This window comes from Mercenaria mercenaria, chromosome 2 (assembly GCF_021730395.1).
Source record: "Mercenaria mercenaria strain notata chromosome 2, MADL_Memer_1, whole genome shotgun sequence".
NCBI classification, from domain to species: Eukaryota; Metazoa; Mollusca; class Bivalvia; order Venerida; family Veneridae; genus Mercenaria; species Mercenaria mercenaria.
The window spans coordinates 117386025-117412580 of record NC_069362.1 but is presented as its reverse complement, the minus strand read 5'-3'; the positions used below and the strand labels follow the sequence as shown (position 1 = coordinate 117412580).

Here is a 26556-nt window from a genome sequence, read left to right as displayed (position 1 = left end):
ATCTACAAGTAGAGAAAATCATATTTTCAGTTTTCATAATTCTTGAAAATTCGCAAAATTCCTGGTGTGAAATGTTGCTGTGGTACAGTATAGTGATTTGAACATGCTTAAGCTTGCTGGATGCATTTCTAGTTGCACCTTTTAGTTTTATTTGGAATAAAATTTAATGCACATAGAGTTAATTGCCTAGGAGTTAAAGTAATTTCATGGTTAAGGGGTGCTTTCATTAATTTCTCAGAAGAAAGAAATCCTGTATCTTTTGTCTGAAATTTAAGGATACTCCCTTTGCATCTAATATTGTTTTCTGTGTGAAAACTTGATACTGGAGTGTCTCATTTTGATAATGATTTCACTTTGAAATTTATACTTCATTTTTCATGATGAAAGACTATATTTCATTCTAAAAAGTTGGTCCTACTTTGGAAAAGAAAGCGTTCGAAAGATAACTGTTCTAGAACGTATATGGACATATTTAATAAATGGAAGATTCAAATGTGTTTCGCTGCCGTTGTTGTCCAAAATGTTTTTAAAGGTCCATTACTAAGGGAAAGTGAGTTGGCAATTTTTTTCATAGCCAGTGCATAGAATTCTGCAAGACACTAAATAATGAAGATTGGCAGGTCAAAATTTACAGAAGGTCTTTGGAACTCAAAGAAATGTATGTGTATTATGTTGAAATTTCAATGAATCGATAGAAAGACCCCCAGGTCTTTTTAACTTTCTTCATACTTCATAGAAAAATAATTGTACATATACTGCGATTTATTTCGAATTTCTACATACCAACTTTCATTTTCCAATAAAATGAAATAGTTTCTGTGCTTTTTAAAAGAAATTAAAATGTTCACTTTCCTTAGTATTGGACCTTTAAGGTACCATCTGTATGAAAATGGACAAATTTTGCAGTACTTCAGGGATCAAACAAAACAAATAGCAAAAATGAAGTTTATGAAGTAGTATTAATTTCGGATATTCAATGTTTTACATATTATCTTATCATAATTACTTTTCTGAAAAACCTATTTTCTGGTGGAATATCGTTTTTAGCTCGACTATTCGAAGAATAGTCTAGCTATTCTACTCACCCTGGCATCGGCATCAGCGTCGGTGTCGGCGTCGGCGTCACACCTTGGTTAAGTTTTTGCATGCAAGTACATACAGCCATCATTTAAAGGCATATAGCTTTGAAACTTATCTATTCTTTTTTCTAGGTCAATTACCAACCTCAATGGGTCAAGTTCCATAACTCTGACATGTATTTTGAGCAAATTATGCCCCCTTTTGGACTTAGAAAATTCTGGTTAAAGTTTTACATGCAAGTTACTATCTCCAAAACTAATGCAGATATTGAATTGAAACTTCACATGTGTCTTCGGGGTTATAAAACTAGTTGATATCAGCAAGTCCCATAACTCTGACCTTCATTTTGGCCAAATTATGCCCCCTTTTGGACTTAGAAAATTCTGGTTAAGTTTTTGCATGCAAGTACATACAGCCATCATTTAAAGGCATATAGCTTTGAAACTTATTTATTCTTTTTCTAGGTCAATTACCAACCTCACTGGGTCGAGTTCCATAACTCTGACATGTATTTTGAGCAAATTATTCCCCCTTTTGGACTTAGAAAATTCTGGTTAAAGTTTTACATGCAAGGTACTATCTCCAAAACTAATGCAGATATTGAATTGAAACTTCACAGGTGTCTTTGAGGTTATAAAACTAGTTGATAGCAGCAAGTCCCATAACTTTGACCTTCATTTTGGCCAAATTATGCCCCCTTTTGGACTTAGAAAATTCTGGTTAAGTTTTTGCATGCAAGTACATACAGCCATCATTTAAAGGCATATAGCTTTGAAACTTATTTATTCTTTTTCTAGGTCAATTACCAACCTCAATGGGTCAAGTTCCATAACTCTGACATGTATTTTGAGCAAATTATGCCCCCTTTTGGACTAAGAAAATTCTGGTTAAAGTTTTACATGCAAGTTACTATCTCCAAAACTAATGCAGATATTGAATTGAAACTTCACATGTGTCTTCGGGGTTATAAAACTAGTTGATATCAGCAAGTCCCATAACTCTGACCTTCATTTTGGCCAAATTATGCCCCCTTTTGGACTTAGAAAATTCTGGTTAAGTTTTTGCGTGCAAGTACATACAGCCATCATTTAAAGGCATATAGCTTTGAAACTTATTTATTCTTTTTCTAGGTCAATTACCAACCTCACTGGGTCAAGTTCCATAACTCTGACATGTATTTTGAGCAAATTATTCCCCCTTTTGGACTTAGAAAATTCTGGTTAAAGTTTTACATGCAAGATACTATCTCCAAAACTGATGCAGATATTGAATTGAAACTTCACATGTGTCTTTGAGGTTATAAAACTAGTTGATATCAGCAAGTCCCATAACTCTGACCTTCATTTTGGCCAAATTATGCCCCCTTTTGGACTTAGAAAATTCTGGTTAAGTTTTTGCATGCAAGTACATACAGCCATCATTTAAAGGCATATAGCTTTGAAACTTATTATGTCTCCCCCAGGAGACATATTGTTTTTGTCCTGTCCGTCCTTCCGTCCGTCCGTACGTCCGTCCGTACGTCACACTTCATTTCAGAGCAATAACTGGAGAACCATTTGACCTAGAACCTTCAAACTTCATAGGGTTGTAGGGCTGCTGGAGTAGAAGACCCCTATTGTTTTTGGGGTCACTCCGTCAAAGGTCAAGGTCACAGGGGCCTGAACATTGAAAACCATTTCCGATCAATAACTAGAGAACCACTTGACCCAGAATGTTGAAACTTCATAGGATGATTGGTCATGAAGAGTAGATAACCCCTATTGATTTTGGGGTCACTCTGTCAAAGGTCAAGGTCACAGGGGTCTGAACATTGAAAACCATTTCCGATCAATAACTAGAGAACCACTTGACCCAGAATGTTGAAACTTCATAGGATGATTGATCATGAAGAGTAGATGACCCCTATTGATTTTGGGGTCACTCCGTCAAAGGTCAAGGTCACAGGGGCCTGAACATTGAAAACCATTTCCAATCAATAACTAGAGAACCACCTGACCCAGAATGTTGAAACTTGATAGGATGATTGGTCATAAAGAGTAGATGACCCTTATTGATTATGGGATCACTCCCTCAAAGGTCAAGGTCACAGGGGCCTGAACATTGAAAACCATTTCTGATCAATAACTAGAGAACCACTTGACCCAGAATGTTGAAACTTCATAGGATGATTGTACATGCAAAGTAGATGACCCCTATCGATTTTGGGGTCACTCCATTAAAGGTCAAGGTCACAGGGGCCTGAACATTGAAAACCATTTCCGGTCAGTAACTTGAGAACCACTTGACCCAGAATGTTGAAACATAATAGGATGATTGGTCATAAAGAGTAGATGACCCCTAACGATTTTGGGGTCACTCTGTGAAAGGTCAAGGTCACAGGGGCCCGCACATTGAAAACCATTTCCGGTCAGTAACTTGAGAACCACTTGACCCAGAATGATGAAACTTCGTAGGATGATTGGTCATGCAGAGTAGATGAACCCTAACGATTTTAGGGTCACTCTGTTAAAGGTCAAGGCCACAGGGGCCTGAACATGGAAAACCATTTCCAATCAATAACTTGAGAACCTCTCGACCCAGAATGTTGAAACTTCATAGGATGATTGTTCATGCAGAGTAAATGACCCTTATTGTTTTTGGGGTCAATTCGTTATAAGTCAAGGTCACAGGGGCCTGAACATTGATAACAGTTCCGATCAATAACTTGAGAACCACTTGACCCAGTCTATTAAAGGTCAAGGTCACAGTGGCCTGTTCATGTAAAATCATTTTTTGGAAATAACTTGAGAACCACTTGACCTACAATGTTGAAACTTAATAGGATGATTGGACATGCAGAGTACATGACCCCTATTTATCTTGAGGTCACTTGATCAAAGGTCAGGGTCACAGGAGCCTGAACAGTGACTTGAGAACCACTAGGCCACGAGTGTTGAAATTTAGCAGGATGACTGGACATGCCAAGTAGATGATCCCTATTGCAGCCAACCATCAGTGTCTCTTTTACTTTCGCTCCTGACCCCTATTGACTTCTTGCCTATAGGACTTTTCATTGGGGGAGACATGCGCTTTTTTACAAAAGCATTTTCTAGTTTATTCTTTTTCTAGGTCAATTACCAACCTCACTGGGTCAAGTTCCATAACTCTGACGTGTATTTTGAGCAAATTATTCCCCCTTTTTGGACTTAGAAAATTCTGGTTAAAGTTTTACATGCAAGTTACTATCTCCAAAACTAATGCAGATATTGAATTGAAACTTCACATGTGTCTTTGGGGTTATAAAACTAGTTGATAGCAGCAAGGCCCATAACTCTGACCTTCATTTTGGCCAAATTATGCCCCTTTCTGGACTTTAAACTCTTTTGATATTTAACATTTTGGGTAATATTTTCCTGCTTCTGGGACAGTATTTCGAATAGTCGAGCTTGGCTGTCTTACGGACAGCTCTTGTTTTTCTCATTAAATTATTATTTTGTTCTCATACTCTCACAAATTGTAAAATCAAGAGCTTTTTCCAACTTAAAAATATTGCTTATTGTGTGTATTGCAGCTTTATGCTTTACAATTCTTGCAGCAAAAAAACAAGAACAACTTTATATAAATAAATGAGCATTAAAATCAATTTGTCGCAATAGTATTATGGATATGGATTGATAGTTTCAAGATGATTTCATACATAATTGATTTCTTATTACAATACATGTTAAGAAATATGATTTGCATAAATTTAAATACTGTACATATTATTCTATTAAATATTATTCCAATAGTTTTTTAGGTGTACAAAAGTTTATGGAAATGTTTTAGTTGATATTGTTAGATATACTGCATGTTTGCCAGCTCTTTCTGCCTTGCAAAGGAAATAACATTATTTGGACGATGTTTTAATTGTGATACTGCATGATTGAGTGCTCCCTCCTGTGTTTACATGATATTTTGTTATTTATGTCTCCCCCAGGAGACATATTGTTTTTGCCCTGTCCGTCCGTCCGTACGTCCGTCCGTACGTCACACTTCATTTCCGAGCAATAACTGGAGAACCATTTGACCTAGAACCTTCAAACTTCATAGGGTTGTAGGGCTGCTGGAGTAGACGACCCCTAATGTTTTTGGGGTCACGCCATCAAAGGTCAAGGTCACAGGAAACTTAATAGGATGATTTGTCATGCAGAGTAGATGACCCCTAACGATTTTGGGGTCACTCTGAAAGGTCAAGGTCACAGGGGCCCGAACATTGAAAACCATTTCCGGTCAGTATCTTGAGAACCACTTGACCCAGAATGATGAAACTTCATAGGATGATTGGTAATGCAGAGTAGATGACCCCTAACGATTTTATGGTCACTCTGTTAAAGGTCAAGGCCACAGGGGCCTGAACATGGAAAACCATTTCCAATCAATAACTTGAAAACCTCTCGACCCAGAATGTTGAAACTTCATAGGATGATTGTTCATGCAGAGTAAATGGCCCCTATTGTTTTTGGGGTCACTCCGTTAAAGGTCAAGGTCACAGGGGCCTGAACATTGATAACCAGTTCCGATCAATAACTTGAGAACCACTTGACCCAGAATGTTGAAACTTCATAGGATGATTGAACATGCAGAGTAGATGACCCCTATTGATTTTGGGATCAGTCTATTAAAGGTCAAGGTCACAGTGGCCTGTTCATGTAAAATCATTTTTTGGAAATAACTTGAGAAGCACTTGACCTACAATGTTGAAACTTAATAGGATGATTGGACATGCAGAGTACATGACCCTATTTATTTTGAGGTTACTTGATCAAAGGTCAAGGTCACAGGAGCCTGAACAGTGACTTGAAAACCACTAGGCCAAGAGTGTTGAAATTTAGCGGGATGACTGGTAATGCCAAGTAGATGATCCCTATTGCAGCCAACCATCAGTGTCTCTTTTACTTTCGCTCCTGACCCCTATTGACTTCTTGCCTATAGGACTTTGCATTGGGGGAGACATGCGCTTTTTTACAAAAGCATTTTCTAGTTCTTTTTTATTATAATATAATGCTACCAATTTAGTTTTGAAACATTTGGTTTTAATTTTTTTTTTTCTGCATTTTTTTGTTTGCGAAGTGAAATTCAGGATAATAAGATTGTAATTTAATTGTCTGTTTTACATGTTTAACTTTTGCCCAGGGTCAAAACATGTTTTGAATATACGCATTATTCAAGGGCATGGTAGAAAATGAAAATAGCGGACATTAAATGAGTTTGTAATTAAACAAATTGAATAAAATAATAAAATGCGAGGATGAATTGAGCATTTTATCAATTTTATTCAATGAATTTAATAAATTCAATGTGGAAAGACACAAATATAATATTCTTTTTATCACATGCATACTTTTCCTGCTGAAAAAATCAAAATTTCTTCATTCTTTACATATTATAGACAAAGTAAATTCGACCAATGTTTTCTATACTTAAAGCGACGTCAGTGTCAAAGCTTTATTACACTAATGTATTACCAAAATTATGTAATGGCTTTGTTTTACTTCCATGATTCAAACATGTGATAAAAAGTGTTAAATCTTAAAAGTGGTAGTGCACAGAATATTACTCTTTTTATACCCAATTTGAGATCCTGAAACTGTCTGATTGTACAAAAAACTGGTACTATTTGATCCACCAAATCAGTAATGTGGGTTTTCATTAGATTGTGGCTTCATTCATTTCAACGGTTTCAGAGGGTGATAATATGATCTTTCTGAAATTTTGAAATATCTATGAAAAATAGATGTATCTTTCCTTTGTGTTAAGTTCCTGCCCATGAAAAATTATAATTTTTTTCTGATTAACCACCTTTGTTTGTTTGTTTGTTAAATGTTTGTTTTTGTGGTTGTTTTGAGTTTAACGCCATTTTTCAACAGTATTTCAGTTATCTAATGGCGGGCACTTAACATAACCAATGTTCCTAGTTTCTGTACCAGTACAAACCTGTTCTCCGCAAGTAACTGCCAACTTCCCCACATGAATCAGAGGTGGAGGACGAATGATATCAGACACAATGTCTTATCAAATCATGAGGGAGAACATAAGCTGCGCCTGGGGATCAAATTCATGACCCCGCGATCCATAGATCTAAGCTCTCTCAATTGAGCTAAGCGGGCAGGTGATTAATCACCTTAAATTGTAAAGACTGCACTATTATACAGTATGTTTTGGTTTGTTTGCCTTGATCTTCTTAAATGAAAGAATTTTAGTTTTGAAAATGTTATGTTAAACAATATGAATCAGAGTTTTATATAATGTAGGTCATTCCTGGATGGTTCAGATATCAGTTACGATCTTCCGTCCACCATTAGCCAACCAGAAGTGACCACTATGACGATGAATGGACGAGAAGTTGTTGTGATAGATGCAGACCTTTTTTCACAAATCATTGATGAAATCCAGAATTTAAAGATGAAACTCAGCCAGTTAACAGAAGTCATTCAGGTACAAACTGAAAACAGTTTTATTAGAACAATACACAGATTTTTTTTAGAGCTTCTGGGATCCCATGCATGCATTTATCACAGTTTTTAGCCCTTATCATGCAGGACACAACTGATTCTGCCTTTGTGACCAGTGTAGATCATAATCAGAATGCACATCCGTGTATTCGTATCAAGATCTGCACTGTTCGACATTCAATCAGTATCCTTTTGGTATGCACCCATTTTAACGGTTAATGGCACTGTCCAAATTGAAAGTCGGACAAGTTCATTATATAAATTTAGCAGGGTAAGGGCTAATTTACTTAAATTTGTAAGTTTATGGCTTTCAGGATACAGATATGTCTTGTAATCAAATTATGTCATTCTGCCTACTGGTGACCTTTTAGTGCTCAGTGATGGTTATATGGAAACATGAATCTCAGTAGCACATCTGTTCCTTTTTTTGAGTACAGAGGTCAAGAGGTGTCAAGAATTTCATTTATGTAACAAATGAAAATGGATGCTGTATCAAATATTATAAATGCCACTAACTAGAACAACAGTTACAAAGGGATTGTTTGTTGCTACCCGAGTGTGAGGAAGTCTTAATTCTACAGATTGTACAGTGACATGCTCTCTTGGGCTTGGCTAGTCATTGTCTTCATTCACACAGAGGTGATGATATGTGGGCTGTCCTGTCACTAATTTTCTATGTTGTGACGGTGTTGATTGTAAAATGTACTAAGACAAAATTATATAAAAGGCATGCCAATCCCCATATGTTTCACACTAGTATGGTTGAATCATGTTTCATTTATCAGGTTATTGACTACATCCATTGCAGTCTTCAAGGTGTCATTTTCTTGATATGTTTGTGAAGAAAGGGGGATAATATATACCCATCAATTTGGTGTCAGTAATTCCTACTGGGGAGACATATTGTTTTTGCCCTGTCCGCCGGTCAGGCCGGCCGTCCATCCGCATGTCCCTCACGCTTCATTTCCGATCAATAACTGGAGAACCATTTTATCTAGAACTTTCAAACTTCATAGGATGGTAGGGCTTATGGAGTAGACAACCCCTATAGTTTTTGGGGTCACTCCATTAAAGGTCAAGGTCACGGGCCTGAACATGCAAAACCATTTCTGATCAGTAACTTGAGAACCACTTGACCCAGAATGATGAAACTTTATAGGATGATTAGACTTGCAGAGTAGATGACCTCTATTGATTTTGGGGTCACTCTATTAAAGGTCAAGGTCACAGGGACCAGAACATGGAAATCTATTTCTTATCAATAACTTGAGATCCTTTGACCTAGAACCGTCAAACTTTATAGGATGATAGGACTTACAGAGTAAGTGTTTTTGGGGTCACTTCATCAAAGATCAAGGTCACAGGGACCATCTGCCTGTCACACTTCATTTTTGATCAAGAAATGGAGAACCATTTGACGTAGAACCTTCAAACTTTATTGGGTGATGTGGCTTACAAAGTAAGATGACCTCTATTATTTTGTGGGTTACTCGATCAAACGTCAGGGTCACAGGGGCCTGAACATGGAAAACCATTTCTGATCAATAAGTTGAGAACCACTTGCCTCAGAATATTGAAACTTCATAGGATGATTGGAAATGTAGATGAACCCTATTGATTTTTTGGTCACTTGATCAACGTTCAAGGTCACTGGGGCAAGAAATGGGAAAACTGTTTTTGATCAAGAACTTGAGAACCATTTGACCCAGATCCTTCAAAACTTCATAGGGTGATAGGACTTAAGAGTGGATGACCCCTATTGATTTTGCGGGCACTTGAGCAAAGGTCAAGGTCAGAAGGGGCCTGAAGATGGAAAACTTATGATCAGTAACTTGAAAACCAATTGACCCAGAATGTTGAAACTACAAAGGATGAATGGACATGCAGAGTAAATGGCCCCTATTGATTTTGGTGTCACTCAATCAAAGGTCAAGGTCACAGGGGCCAGAACATGGAAAACCATTTCCAGTACATAACTTTAGAACTACTAGGTCCAGAATGTTGAAACTTCTTGGGATTATTGGACATGCCAAGTAGATGATCCCTATTGCAGCTAAGGATTGGTGTCTCTTGGACTTTTGTTCCTGTCCTGCCTATTACTCCTATGCATTGGGGGGACATGTGCTTTTCTACAAAAGCATCTTCTAGTTCTTTACTCTGCGATGACTAGGAATCAAAGTTGATGGCCAAAATTCGTTTACCCAATATTAAAGGGTTAAGAACCTTGCTTGCAGTATTAAATTAATTAATATGAGGAACCTGTTTATCTACCTTATGGAATGTTAGTGGTTCTACACAGATATACCCTTATGTCTGAAATTTTGAGAGTGGCACCTGAGGTTCATCCATGCGTGCTATCATTTAGGAAGTCATAATACAATACTGGTATGACTATGTTGATGTGGAAAAAATGTAGATAGTTGCCATGATTACTCATCTGGAAGGTTTTTTAAGAAAATCTTTAAATTAGTCATTTTTAGCTCACCTGTCACGAAGTGACAAGGTGAGCTATTGTGACCGCTTGATGTCCGTCGTGCGTCGTCAATCGTGCGTCAACAATTTGTAAAAAAATCGTCTTCTTGAAAACCACTGGGCAGAATTACACCAAACTTCACAGGAATGATCCTTGGGTGGCCCCCTTTCAAATTTGTTCAAAGAATTGAATTCCATGGAGAACTGTGGTTGCCATGGCAACCAAAAGGAAAAACTTTAAAAAACTTCTTCTCAAAAACCAGAAACCCTAGAGCTAAGATATTTGGTGTGAAGCATTGTCTAGTGGACCTCTACCAAATTTGTTCAAATCATGACCCCGCGGTTGACCCCGCCCGAGGGGTAACCCGATTTTACATAGGAAAATCTTAAAAAATCTTCTTCTCAAAAAGCAGAAGCCCTAGAGCTTAGATATTTGACATGTAGCATTGCCTAGTGGACCTCTACTAAAGTTGTTCAAATCATGACCTCCGGGTCAAAATTGACCCCGCCCCAGGGGTCACTTGATTTTAAATATGAAAATCTTCAAAAAATTTCTAAAAATAAACCAGAAGGCCTAGAGCTTAGATATTTCACATGTAGCATTGCCTAGTGGACCTCTACAAAGTTTGTTTAAATCATGACCCCAAGGGTCAAAATTGACCCCGCCACAGGGATCACTTGATTTTACATAGGAAAATTTTAAAAAATCTTCTTCTCAAAAACCAGAAGCCCTAGAGCTTAGATATTTGGTGTGAAGCATTGCCTACTGGACCTTTACCAAATTTGTTCAAATCATGACCCCAGGGTCAAAATTGATCCCGCCCCAGGGGTTAATTTATTGTACATAGGAAAATCTTAAAAAATCTTCTTCTCAAAAAGCATAAGCCCTGGAGCTTAGATATTTGACTTGTAGCGTTGCCTAGTGGACCTCTACTAAAATTATTCAAATCATAACCCCAGGGTGAAAATTGACCCCGCCCCAGGGGTCACTTGATTTTACATATGAAAATCTTCAAAAAATTTCTAAAAATAAACCAGAAGGCCTAGAGCTTAGATATTTCACCCGTAGCATTGCCTAGTGGACCTCTACCAAAATTGTTCAAATCATGACCCAGGGGTCAAAATTGACCCCACCCTAGGGGTCACTTGATTTAACATATGAAAATCTTCAAAATTTTTCTAAAAATAAACCAGAAGGCCTAGATCTTAGATATTTGACATGTAGCATTGCCTAGTAGACTTCTACAAAATTTGTTCAAATCATGACCCCCGGGGTCAGATTGGCTCCGCGCCATGGGCTTACTTGATTGTACATAGAAAAATCTTCAAAATTTTCTAAAACAAAAACCCTCAGAAGGCCTAGAGCTTAGATATTTGACATGTAGCATTGCCTAGTGGACCTCTACAAAATTTATTCAAATCTTGACCCCCCCCCCCCCCCCCCCCCCCCCCCCCCAGGGTCAAATTGACCCAGCCCCAGGGTTATTTGATTGTGCATAGGGAAATCTTATAAATTTGCTAAAAATAAACCAGAAGACCTAGATCTTAAAGCTTTATCTAAGAAATTTGTTCAAGCAAGCAACTCTACTCAGGTGAGTGATATAGGGCCATCATGGCCCTCTTGTTAGCTCATCTGATTTTTTTGAAAAAAAAAATGATGAGTTATTGTCATCACTTGATCGGTGTCGGCGTCGGCTTTGCCTGGTTAAATTTTATGTTTAGGTCAGCTTTTCTCCTAAACTATCAAAGGTATTGCTTTGAAACTTGGAACACTTGTTCACCATCAGTAGCTGACCCTGTACAGCAAGAAACATAACTCCATCCTGCTTTTTGCAAAATTATGGCCCCTTTTGGACTTAGAAAATATCAGATTTATTGGTTAAGTTTTATGTTTAGGTCAGCTTTTCTCCTAAACTATCAAAGCTATTGCTTTGAAACTTGCAACACTTGTTCACCATCATAAGCTGACCTGTACATCAAGAAAGTAACTCCATCCTGCTTTTTTCAAGAATTATTGCCCCTTTTGGACTTAGAAAATCAGATTTCTTGGTTAAGTTTTATGTTTAGGTCAGCTTTTCTCATAAACTATCAAAGCTATTTCTTTAAAACTTGCAACACTTGTTCACCATCATAAGCTGACCCTGTACAACAAGAAACATAACTCTGTTCTGCGTTTTGCAAGAATTATGGCCCCTTTTGGACTTAGAAAATATCAGATTTATTGGTTAAGTTATATGTTTAGGTAAACTTCTCTCCTAAACAATCAAAGCTATTGCTTTGAAACTTGCAACAGTTGTTCACCATCATAAGCTGACTCTGTACATCAAGAAACATAGCTCCATCCTGCTTTTTGCAAGAATTAAGGCCCTTTTTGGACTTAGAAAATCATGGGTAGGACAATTTTTCTATTATACAAAAAAAATCAGATGAGCGTCAGCACCCCCAAGGTGGTGGTCTTGTTTTTAGCTCACCTGTCACAAAGTGACAAGGTGAGCTTTTGTGATCGGGCAGCGTCCGTCCGTCTGTCCGTAAACTTTTGCTTGTGACCACTCTAGAGGTCACATTTTTCATGGGATCTTTATGAAAATTAGTCAGAGTGTTCATCTTGATGATATCTAGGTCAGGTTTGAAACTGGGTCACGTGCGGTCAAAAACTAGGTCAGTAGGTCTAAAAATAAAAAAATCTGCCGACCTCTCTAGAGGCCATATTTTTCACAAGATCTTCATGAAAATTGGTTAGAATGTTCACCTTGATGATATCTAGATCAAGTTCGAAACTGGGTCACGTGTGGTGAAAAACTAGGTCAGTAGGTCTAAAAATAGAAAAACCTTGTGACCTCTCTACAGGCCATATATTTCACAAGATCTTCATGAAAATTGGTCAGAATGTTCATCTTGATGATATCTAGGTCAAGTTTGAAACTGGGTCACGTGCCTTCAAAAACTAGGTCAGTAGCACAAATAATAGAAAAACCTTGTGACCTCTCTAAAGGCCATATTTTTCATGGGATCGGTATGAAAATTGGTCTGAATGTTCATCTTGATGATATCTAGGTCAAGTTCGAAACTGGGTCATGTGCGGTCAAAAACTAGGTCAATAGGTCTAAAAATAGAAAAACCTTGTGACCTCTCTAGAGGCCATACTTTTGAATGGATCTTCATAAAAATTTGTCAGAATGTTCATCTTGATGATATCTAGGTCAAGTTAGAAAGTGGATCAGATGCTATCAAAAAGTAGGTCAGTAGGTCAAATAATGAAAAAACGTTTTGACCCTCTAGAGGCCATATTTTTCATGGGATCTGTATGAAAGTTGGTCTGAATGTTTATCTTGATGATATATAGGTCAGGTTTGAAACTGGGTCAACTGCAATCAAAAACTAGGTCAGTAGGTCTTAAAATAGAAAAACCTTGTGACCTCTCTAGAGGCCATACCCTTGAATGGATCTTCATGAAAAATGGTCAGAATGTTCACCTTGATGATATCAAGGTCAAGTTTGAAACTGGGCCACGTGCCATCAAAAACTAGGTCAGTAGGTCAAATAATAAAAAAACATTTTGACCTCTCTAGAGGCCATACTTTTAATGGGATCTGTATGAAAATTGTTCTGAATGTTCATCTTGATGATATCTAGGTCAATTTTGAAATTGGGTCAACTGCGGTCAAAAACTAGGTCAGTAGGTCTAAAATTAGAAAAATCTTTTGACCTCTCTAGAGGCCATATTTTTCAATGGATCTTCATGAAAATTGATCTGATTGTTCACCTTGATGATATCTAGGTCAGTTTCTAAACTGGGTCATGTGCGGTGAAGAACTAGGCCAGTAGGTATAAAAATAGAAAAACCTTGTGACATCTCTAGAGGCCATATTTTTCAATAGATCTTCATGAAAATTAGTGAGAATTTTTACTGTGATGATATCTAGGTCAAGTTCAAAACAGGATCATGTACCTTCGAAAACTAGGTCAATAGGTCAAATAATAGAAAAACCTTGTGACCTCCCTAGAGGCCATATTTTTCAATGGATCTTCATGAAAATTGGTCAGAATTTTTATCTTGATGATATCTAGGAGAAGTTCAAAACTGGGCCACATGAGCTGAAAAACTAGGTCACTATGTCAAATAATAGAAAAAACGACTTCATACTTGAAACTGGATCATGTGGGAAGAGGTGAGCGATTCAGGACCATCATGGTCCTCTTGTTTAGAGGATGTTGCAAGATTCAGTAGATGCTCCAGTTGCAGGAGCTCCACTTCTTTATTGTCCAAAGTACAAGGTTCCTATACAGTATTTTTGTTGATGGACTTTAGGCTTGAACATCCATCTCCTAGTTTCACAGTTCAGGGTCTTACTACTGCAGCTGCCAAGATTAAAATTTGTCTCTACATTTCAAATGTATGTTCGAAACGGACCAGTGCTATTTAATGGGCCACAGGATGTTGAAAGAAATGAGAAAAAATTCAGTGGATCAATGTTTACTAAGTTAAAGTGCTAAATGTCAATAATTATGAAACTTTTATAAATTAGATTTTAAAAGGCTTTCAGTTGTGACATAAGATGAATAAGCTGAAAACTTACTGTGTTACAGGATGCTGAGGATGAAGATGTAGAGGGTAGAACAGCAGCCATTTCAATACTTTCATCATCTGCATAGTGCAGTCACTAAAGGTAGTATTATCATAGAAAAGGATTCATTCCTTTTCTCTTTTCATCTGCATAAGTAAACTATGTATTGGTGAATAGAACAGCAGCTGTTTCTATATAGTCTTCATCTGTTTAGTGCAGTCACTCAAGATAAGGTTTATGTTAGGGAGAAAATGGCAGCCCATTTCTATGCTGTTGCTGTCTGCCTATTGGAGTCACTCAAGATAATGTATGTATTATGGAGTAGTATAATAGGCTAGAAACAGAGTCACTCATGATAATGTATATACTACGGAGTAGTTTAACAGACTAGAAAGAGTCACTCAATATATATATTATGGAGTAGTATAACAAACATTTCTATACTGTTGCCATCTGCATAGTGGAGTCGCTCAAGAGCAAGTATATGTTAGGGAGTAAGTACAACAGGTATTTCAACACTGTTACCATCAGTTTACTGCAGTCAGTCGTAATGAATGATAAATTATTCGTTTTGTTTTTCAGTGCAATTATTTAATGTCTTCATCTGCCTGTGTTCCATTTACTAAACTCTTTACAACCCAAGGACAGCTGGTGATTTATGTGTGGTTTCTGGCAGGGATTAGAACAAGAACAGTTGCTGTAAGGAATAACATTTTTGACATGATACAAAGTGCTGTGCAGAGAGAGACAAGGCAATGAAACGCTTGTTTTATCTGTATGAAGAACTGTAAGAGTGCTACAGTGGAAAAGAGCTTTACTTGGTGTGGAGAGGTTTCATCTCATTTGTTCCTGGCTCAGGGAACCAGTATATGTCTTGTTCCAGGCATAGACTTGTTCCTCAGGTTCCTGGCTTATGAAACCAGTTTTGCCTGGGAACCAGTTTCTGTATTGTTCTTGGCATAGACTGGTTCCTGGCTCAGATATTTTCCTGCAGGAGACTTTTATTTAGGGGACTTGTGTCTCATTTGTGCCTGGCATAGCATTGAGTGCTTACAGAAGTAGCTTTCGTAGTAACTAGTTAATGTTTAAAGTGTGGAGTGTTGCACAAAAAAAGTTATATAGAGAGCCATGACTGCTTATCTAGTCACACACATACCGGTATATAGTTTTAACTGCTTCAGCTTGTGAAATAGGTTGGTTAAATAAAATAAAAAATTTCCTGACATCCTTTCTAATATGATTTGTATTTAGTATTTAGAAAAGTTTTATTTGGAAAAAAAAACAAAACAAAGTAAATTTTAAAGAAAGCAGCATCACTGAAGTTGACAAATTGATCACTTAGGCTGACAAATTGATCGCCATATGTAATCAACTTTAAAGCTGACCATTTATAAGAATGTTCAGTTGTGATCACAATAAAAGCTGAATGCAATTAATGTATGATAAATAGTTTCCACAGTTAAGGTAGTTCTGCATGTTTGATTAACCAAAAGTAATGGCGTAACTTCATTTATCCGGATAACATATAATAAAGCATGGACTCTGTATACGGATATGAAAATCATTTTATGAATAAATGGAAACCTGTGAGTAAATTTATAAAACGGCAATGTTTCTGTCTTTCTGAAGAGAAGATAAGATAATAAAATGTTCGACACTAAATAATTCAAAATAGTGTCATAAAAAAGCGTGTAATATGCGGATCTCTTTAATCATGTGTAAATATAGCGTAAACAAACACATGGACATAAACATTTTTTTCCATACTTATTTATGATTGTGAGAAATTTCATCAAAATCACCATTGTAGGAAAATTTCTATCCACGAAAATGTTATAAAATTAGTAATTTTCCCATAGACACCCATTATGAAAACTTGTCTGAGGTTCAAATTTTTCAAATCAGTCTAGCAAGAAATCAAGCACACAACCCTATCATTTTTATTTACCAGATTTTCTAGGTGTGTTCTGAAGTTCTGAAAATTCAGAGTTATATCAAATTCTACATCGTAGAAAAAAAATTGATCTGAACATGAGAACTACCTTATTTGGAACAAGAAAAGGTCAGCCTCTAAAGAATTGCTTGAATTTTTTTAACCAAAGCTACAAAATGTCACACACCCGTTATAGAAGCATATTTAACTCAATTACCAGTATGTTTTCTTTTGCAGTTTGCAGACTTTACATTGAAACTTAATCTGATTTATTACTTGATAAATAAAAATTATAGTTAGAGTTTTAGGAGACAACAGACATATATTTCTGTAATTGTTTTTACAACTATGGAACAGAGTACTGGCATGTATGAACATGGTGTTGCCATGTATGCACAATTTTTGAAGTGTTTTGAAAATCCTCTCGCTGTGTAAAAAAATGCTGATTTGATAAATTTCTTCAACATTAATTGAAACTGTTTACATACAAAAAGGATTTGTTAGTTGTATTTCTTTTGGATAATACACCTGGTAGTAGTTTTAATTGTGCTGAAAGTTCCGTTCTTCACACACACAAAATGTATAACTTTCAGTGTCAGAAATTTGAACAGTTTGATTTTTACTATGAAACAGAGCTGCATGCATATTTAAGTAGTAATATAAAAGCTGATTTTTTACTAGCAGTGAAAGTGTGCAAAAATATTTTACCAAAATTAGAATAATTTGACAGCTGAGTGTCCTTATTAACCTTTAGCCTATTGGTGGCAAGTGATTCTGTGTTTGCGACCAGCGCAGACCAAGATCAGCCTGCACTTTATGGTCTGCACTGTTCCCTATTTATTCAGTCAGTAAATTTTCAGTGCAGGCTCCTTTGAATGATAAATGGTACTGCCCAAATTGATTGATGGACCTGTCTATAAAATTTAGCAGGCTAAAGGTTAATGGACACAATTCAAAATGGCATTCCACAGCTGCAATAAGGAGTTTTATATGTAACATTACAGCCATATAAAACTGAACATTTCACTGTGAAATCCCCAATTTCTATATACATAATGTAAAAAGTATTAAATCCTGGACAGTTTCATGAAAAACTGATATTAGATTGAACATTGCAAGCAATATGTATTCATATGCAATTACTACGCAAAATTTGGTTGTATTTAAAGGATGTGATTGAAATTATAACAGTTTTCTGTCAGTAATTATTTGTATATGTTGCAAAATTTTTAATGAATTTTTAACTTAAATACAAAAATTATTTTTTGTTGATGGACAAAATGGCCTGAACAAAAGATAGGTCATAGCATACTAAATTATTTTTCACAATTTGTATAAACCCAATTTATTTATTACACTTTGTATTCATTTTATAAATTTACATTTTAAGTGAGCCTAGTCATATTAGAAGGGTACATATATCTGTACTGTTGTATAATATGCATCTCTGTATGAGGGTTGTCCATAAAGAGACTACAAGGGAACTTTGTATTCACCAGGACAAGGTTGTGACATGATAGTGCTGTGTATTTATTGTTATTCTGCGATTTATATTAGGTTACCTCTGTTTCTACATATTTGGCACAATTTAATATCCGTTTACATTGAAATCAAATTAACTAGTTGAAATGAAATTTATATAATTTAATGAATGCTATAGGGTTGGTTATCATGACATATATTTATATCGAGGTATATCATGAAATTTGGACAAAACCATACTTTTCACGTCTGAGTCAACAGATTTTTATCTTGATTTAAGATGAATGTATTCTTCTTTTTCAATCTTTTCCAGTTTGATTTGATAAGCTGAACTATAGATCTTGCTCTGTGTCAACAATGTATAGTCTGTTGATATGACATAAACTTGGCAAATTACGATTTTTTTGATGTTGGGCAAAAATATTTCCTATCTCTGCAACATACTTACAATAATATTTTATATTGGAACATATCCGAGTGCACACAAGTCATATTGCTCATGTTCTGCGGTCAACAGAATTACTGGTAAAGCCAGTACATAGTTAATACTGTGCATTAGTAAAACAGGCTTAATTTATTCCCATAATTAAAAACACATAAATTGATAATGAATTCATGTATTTTCATCAGTTACATGGCAAACAGTTTTAAATTGGCTCCATGTTTACAGGCTGCTTGTCTTGCATATCAGCTTTTATTTTTCCACATATTGTACCCCAATTATTTTCCAAGTAGAAGAAATGGAAAGGGCAAGGGAACATACATTTTCACAAGTCAAATAGTTTGCAAACTGCTAATTCCAGACATTTCGCAAGGGAAATATTCGGGTATTGCTGAAAATTGAAGTGCCAAAGCCAAATGTTTTTATCTTTACTTGACTGTAATGACATGTATTGGTGAACCTGGAAATATAGGCGGGCTGATATTTTCACAATTTCTTGAATTTGCAAAATTCACGAATATTTCCTTGCGAACTTTTCCCACTTACACAGTACTTACCCAGTCTTAGAATGTTAAGAAGTGGTGATCCCTGTATGTTGTTAATTCCTCTAAAAGTGTATAGATCTGATATTGACATAATAATGAGCCGCGCCATGAGAAAATCAACATAGTGGGTTTGCGACCAGCATGGATCCAGACCAGCCTGCGCATCCACGCAGTCTGGTCAGGATCCATGCTATTCGTTTTCAAAGCCTATTGCAATTAGAGAACTCGTTAGTGAACAGCATGGATCCTGACCAGACTGTGCGTAAGCTGGTCGCAAACCCACTATGTTGGTTTTTTCATGGTGTGGCTCATTATATGAGCTAACCTACATTATTTGTAATATATCAGTCTTAAATATTTTACCAATTAAGACAGTTTATGGCATTGATCCGAGGCATAGTATCAGCCAACATCAATATCTTACATGATAAAACCATGCAAATTATACAATAACAGCTGCTTGACATGTACATTATGTAGAAATTTTATAGTATAGTCTTATTGAATATCTTGCTGGTCATTAGTCAGAACTATTGCCCAAGTTTGAAGGACTAAGGGCAATTATTTTGATTATTGACCAGGAAGCTGTTCAGTAAGTGTATTTTACATGCAGTCAGAGATGAATTTTCACAATATTTTTCTTCAAGTTTTGGCTATTGGCTATAGCCTAGAAAAAATTTAGTGTTGAACTGTAGACTGGTAAAAAGCACAAACTATGGACTGGTGATTCATATAAGGAGTCATGTAATATAAGCTTACAATGATATAGCGGCTAGTGTCGACTGATTTTCTCGGTGCAATGACAGTGAATTAATTTGAAAGGTTGTGTATCGAATCATATAAGTACATAGCTTAAGCTTTAATGATAAATTATTTTTTATAGATATATATAAAACTGCAACTTAACATGTAGGCTTCAACACTGCTTTATAATTTCAAACAGTGGACAGTTAACCTATTCTGTACTAGTACTAACCTGTTCTCTGCAAGTACTTAAACTGCCAACCCATCTTCTCTACACGAATCAGAGGTGGAAGACAAAATGACTCCTGCTACAGGGTCTTTTATCAAAATGTCAAGGACATAAGCCTTACCAGGGGATCAAACTCACTGCTCTGCATTCAGTAGACCAGTGCTCTCCCTGCTGAGCTCAGCTTGCGGGCTCTTTCAGATAGATATACATCTTTATTTATAAGCAACTGTTGTGAAATAAGATTTTTAACATTATCATTTCTATAACATTGTTGCATGATGCACTTGTTTTGACAATAAGGGGTTAAATGAGTTGTGCCATGGGAAAACCAACATAGTGGATTTGCGACCTGCATGGATCCAGACCAGCCTGCGCATCCGCGCAGTCTGGTCAGGATCCATGCTGTTCGCTAACAGTTTCTCTAATAGCAAAAGGCTTTGAAAGCGTAAAGCATGGATCCTGACCAGACTGCGCGGATGCGCAGGGTGTTCTGGATCCATGCTGGTTGCAAAGCCATTGTTGGTTTTCCCATGGCACGGCTCAAATACTTTTTGTAGGGGCACAATATACTCGAGTTGTGATATCAATATTATTTGCAGGAAATACATTTTTGACTATTTTACAGCATTTTCATTATTTTCTTTTAACATTTTGGACAACCCTCAGTCTTCTTTCTGTCTTTCCCATATGGCTCTGGGAGACAACTTTTGTATGAAAAATATTGGAAGCACTTTCTTACACTTGCTTAATCGTAAGAGAGAACTAGGATCTGAACACTTGGTTTTGCTGCCAAACAGGTATGAACATTTTTATTACATACCAGATATTTTTATTTCAATGTAAATGAGATGTGAAACCAAAATGTTTTGTCCTGTTTGGTATATGTTGGTGCACCATAAACCGGAATAAAAAAAATGATGTCTCAAACTTGACTATCAAGGATTTAATCTATGAATATGGTAGAACAAAAAGATTGTTTACTGAATAAATGGTTGATAGTTGTTACATTATTCATATGTCTTGTAAAACTTGTTCAGCCTTAAGTTACAGGTCCCATTTGGATTCCTTGGTTAGAAAGTGTGTTGATTTAGTAAATTTAACTCCATTGTAGCTTGTCAGATATTTTACCTTACAGTATACTTCAGTTACATACCTCTTTAGCATTTTGCACATACATAGTGGCCTTAAAATGTACATGGCTAAGGGGGATTATACTGTGCATGGCAAGTTTTCTTTATATGTCATACATTTAGTTTCACACAAATTACAGGAAGATTTTGATAATTGGCATAGGTTAAATAAAAAGGTCAATTACTCTTTAAGTCTTATTATAAGATGTATAGCATTTCATATACCAGTAACATGTTATAGCTCTCAGAAGATTGTTAATTTTATATAGAACGTATAGCAAATTTATTTACTACTGTACAGCCTATACCAGTAAATAATAAGTCTTCTCTTTCTTGATAAGCTTTTATATAACCAACACAGAAAAGCTACAGTAAGGTACATCATTAGCCATGATTGTTCTTTGAAGTTCATTTTGTTTCTGGAAATAACGAGTGACAGTCCCAGATACTAGGTCAATATAAAGTCCATTTAATATCCCCTAGTTTACAGGGACCAAAATTTAATGTCACTATAGCATTTCTTATATGTCAGTATTTTACAAAGTCATGTTGTTTATACAGTATGAGGTTGTGACACATCAGTCCTTGTAAGAGTTCATAATTTGCCATGTAATCTGCATAATGCATAACTTTTTGGACAGTCATAAGGTTTTAATATGGTCAACCTCAAGGATCAAAAGTTGAATCTGTTGTGCAGATCTTGCAGATTAAAACTGTAACTGTCTCTTACTTAGATCAGATACCATATTTTGTTGAATAAGCCTAAAATCAGTGCACTTAATTGCATAACACGGTAGAACTTGAATGACCAGGCAATACAAAATTAAAAGTAACTTTTATAGCTTTTATTCTAACATCCCAGACATTAATTCTTATGCTTCTTTTTGAAGAGGAGATGTATAGTGTTTTGTCCATGTCAGTCAGTCTGTAGAATGGTAGAGTATTTGGTTTCCAGTCATTTGAAAAAAGTTTAGTGTACAGTGGTCAGACTTCATATACGACAGTTGCTTTTTGTCTGTAGTTGACCACTGTTGTTTTGTAATCAGCAGGTCAAGGTCAAAGTCACAGTGACCTTTTGACCCAAAACAGCTTTTGCACAATAACTGGAGAACACTTGGGCCAATTAAAACCAAATTACATTGGATGATTGCCTGAGATCAGATAAACGTTCGTAAGGTCATAAAGCAAGGTGACCTCAATACTTAGAATAATTTTGTTTCAATAACTGGAGAATATTTAGACCTAGGATTATTAACATTCATATTGAGACAATTGGCTGTGGTTAGTTTCTGACCTCTGTCATTTTTGATGTCAGAGGTCAAGGTCATAGTGGCCTTGAGACTTAAAATTTGTGTCAGTTTGCTTGGACATATAACTGTCAAACTTGTCCATGGCAAATAGATGAGGCCCAGTGATTTTGCAATGTCAAGATCATAGCATGCTTAAAACCGAAAATTACACATCCAGCTTCTGCTAGTGGGCCATCAGGGGTGGCATATTTGTTTTAAATGAGTTAAGATTTGCTGGAAAACTTCCCATAGTAGAACTTAATGTATAATTTGATTTTCAGTTGTTTACACATTTAAAAAGTTGCTCAAATGTAAAATTGTATTAAACAGTTTATCAGGATCTGGGGTTTCATTTGAGAAAGTTTCTGAACTAATGCCCTGGGACCCATATTCGTAAACATTTAAGAAAATATGCAAATATTACTTCTTTCGGTACTTTTTTACACCTGATACATAATTCTGTGAAACATTTTGGAAATGTAAATTTTAAAACTATAAAAAAGTTATGCAAAATATAAATTCATTTTAAATTAAGTTACAGTAATATTAGTGTTTTGCATTTTTGTTGGTCTGAAATTAACGTTTGGAACTTTTCTAAGCCAGGATTTTGCTACTTTAATTCCATTCAGTTGTCAGATTGATATGGAAACATTTCAGTTGTTTTATATATGCTGATTATTGAAATTGCAATATCCAAAACATATTTAATGTATTTAAACTTATACATTATTACTGGAAACTGCTCTTGTTTGAAAACAACTGATGGTTGGATCAAACTTACTATGATGTTTTGAAATAAAAAATACTTCATTTAAATATGCTGGTATTGTAACAATATTTTACCAGATGAATACATATGAGCCGTGCATGAGAAAACCAACATAGTGAGTTTGTGACCAGCATGGATCCAGACCGGCCTGCACATCCGCACAGTCTGGTCAGGATCCATGCTGTTCGCTGATGATTTCTCTAATTATCCCCCAGCCAAAGGCGAAGGGGATATTAGAAATGCTCTCCGTGTGTCCGTCCATCCGCAACGATCTTTGTCCGGAGCATAACTCCAAAAGTACTGGAGGGATTTTCTTCAAACTTCATACACTGATAGAACACATTGGGAGGAAGTGCAGTGTGCAAGAACAGTAACTCTACCTTGCCTATTTTTTGAGTTATTCCCCTTAGTCATATTATACGCTGTTTGAAAAAGGGACGTATTATGGGAACGCCCCAGGCGGGCGGATGGGCGGGCGGGCGGCGTCCACAGACCTTGTCCGGAGCATATCTTCTACATGCATGGAGGGATTTTGATGAAACTTGGCACAGTTGTTCACCATCATGAGACGGAGTGTCATGCGCAAGAACCAGGTCCCTAGGTCAAAGGTCAAGGTCACACTTAGAGGTTAAAGGTCAAATTCAAGAATGACTTTGTCCGGAGCATATCTTCTACATGCATGGAGGGATTTTGATAAAACTTGGCACAGTTGTTCACCATTATGAGACGGAGTGTCATGCGCAAGAACCAGGTCCCTAGGTCTAAGGTCAAGGTCACACGTAGAGGTCAAAGGATACAAGAATGAAAACTTTGTCCGGAGCATTTCTTCTTCATGCATAGAAGGATTTTGATATAACGTGTCACAAATGTTCACCACCATGAGGCGGAGTGTCATGCGCAAGAACCAGGTCCCTAGGTCTAAGGTCAAGGTCACACTTAGAGGTCAAAGGATACAAGAATGAAAACCTTGTCCGGAGCATTTCTTCTTCATGCACAGAGGGATTTTGATATAACTTGGCACAAATGTTCACCACCACGAGACGAAGTGTCGTGCGCAAGAACCAGCTCCTAGGTCTAAGGTCAAGGTCACACTTAGAGGCCAAAAGTCGGATACAAGAATGACTTTGTCCGAAGCATTTCTTCTTCATGCATGGAGGGATTTTGATGTAACTTGGCGCAATTATATACCATCATGAGAGGAAGTGTCATGCACAGTTCCTTTCTTTAGAATTACTTCCCTTTGTTGTTACTATAAATAGCTTTTATTGTAACTTTTTCATTACTAGTCGTAGGGAAATATTGAGACCATTTTTCTGTAGTACAACATGCATGCTACATCCAATTTTGAGGTGTATTTTGACCAATCTCTACCTGGTAAAGATTTTTGTGTGGACTTACATTTTTGTTTTTTTATGCCCCCGAAGGGAGGCATATAGTTTTTGAACCGTCTGTCAGTCTGTCGGTGTGTCCGCAATTTTCGTGTCCGGTCCATATCTTTGTCATCGATGGATGGATTTTCAAATAACTTGGCATGAATGTGTTCCACAGTAAGACGACGTGTCGCGCACAAGACCCAGGTCCGTAGCTCAAAGGTCAAGGTCACACTTGGACGTTAAAGGATAGTGCATTGATGGGCGTGTCCGACCCATATCTTTGTCATCGATGATGGATTTTCAAATAACTTGGCATGAATGTGTACCACAGTAAGACGACGTGTCATGCGCAAGACCCAGGTTCATAGCTCAAAGCTCAAGGTCACACTTAGACATTAAAGGATAGTGCATTGATGGGCGTGTCCGGTCCATATCTTTGTCATCGATGGATGGATTTTCAAATAACTTGGCATGAATGTGTACCACAGTAAGACAATGTGTCACACGCAAGACCCAGGTCCATAGCTCAAAGGTCAAGGTCACACTTAGACGTTAAAGGTCATTTTTCATGATAGTGCATTGATGGGCATGTCCGGTCCATATCTTTGTCATTCATGCATGGATTTTAAAATAACTATGCATGAATGTGTGACACAGTAAGACGACGTGTCGCGCGCAAGACCCAGCTCCGTAGGTCAAAGGTCCTAAACTCTAACATCGGCTATAACTATTCATTCAAAGTGCCATAGGGGGCATGTGTCATCCTGTGGAGACAACTCTTGTTTTTTTTTGTTTTAAATGTTAACTTCCCTTAGTTGTTACTATAAATAACTTATATTTTAACATTTTTATAATTGACCATAGGGAAAAAACAAGACCACTTTTCTGTGGTACAACATGGATGTTACTTTCCAATTTTAGGTGTATTTTTAGATATCTCTACCTGGTAAGGAGTTTTTTTGTGGACTTAGAAAAATAAAAGAATTACAATAATTTCAATAAAAAACATTGTAAACAACTACAAAATTAAAATTCCATTTGCAAATACAGGTGCTAGTGTAAAGAAATTTGCTGTGACGGGCGTATATTGTGACATTCTGGCACTCTTGTTCCCTGTTAGCTTTTCATTCCTTCTTTTTACAGTAGCCATATAGAAAAACATCGTAGCTATACTGTTCATGAAAATTAATAAAATTTAGCAGTAAACCACCTCACCACTGAATAATTCTTTCTTCCACATCTTTAAAACCCCTGATGTGGACCACGACTAAACGGTTCTTCAAAGCTTTCCCCAAAATAATACTTTCAGACACTAACTTGCCAGGAACTTTAGCCTTCAATTATAATATGCCCGGCGGGGGGATTGGCCATGTCTAACATGGCTCTTGTTACAATAGGCTTTGAAAGCGATCCTGACCAGACTGTGCAGATGCGCAGGCTGGTCTTGATCCATGCTGGTCACATATGTTGGTTTTCTCATGGCGCGGCTCAATATGCATATTGAAATGTACCCCATACAACTACTTAATTTAGGCACAGTATATTGAATTTGAGTCTTTACATCTTTCAGACATAATGTTTCTCAAATTTTGTAAAATTTAGAATTTTTTTTATATTTTTTTATAATCAGTAATGGCTACCATTTTGGGCCTGTAAACACATTTCTACTTTAGTATTTGCTTAAACTATGATTTCTTCATATCAAAATTTACGTTGTATAATATTATTTCCCTATTCTTAAGTTAAGAAGTTATTTTATTCCTGAATTTTTGCACTTTGCCTGTAAAATATTTACATATCTGTCACCTTTCAGTATTTCTGAAAATTTATATGCAAAACTTTTGTTTAAATGTTGTTCATATTTCAAGGTCATTACAGAGTTCACGGTCATTACATGTACAAAGTTCAAGGTCATTACAGTATTCGTTCTATCTCATACACATTTCTATTGTGTTGTAATTCGCTGATCATGATGTCTATTTTGTAAAAATGTCAGATTGGAAATAAAAAGAGGGAATTATAGCATGGTA

At 36.4% G+C, this 26556-nt stretch overlaps 1 protein-coding gene across 3 annotated transcripts in view; it reads left to right on the top strand.

The window, feature by feature from the left end:
* Positions 1-26548, top strand: part of LOC123565055 (uncharacterized) — a 60216-nt gene extending 33668 nt beyond the window's left edge. For all 3 annotated transcript variants that reach the window (XM_045359057.2, XM_053537637.1, XM_045359059.2), the window contains 3 exons: positions 7353-7536; positions 14613-14692; positions 15173-26548. In XM_045359057.2, coding sequence (XP_045214992.2) covers positions 7353-7536; positions 14613-14678 — 250 coding nt within the window. In that variant the 3' untranslated portion in view covers positions 14679-14692; positions 15173-26548. The remainder of the gene's footprint in view (positions 1-7352; positions 7537-14612; positions 14693-15172) is intronic.
* The last annotated feature ends 8 nt before the right edge of the window (positions 26549-26556 follow it).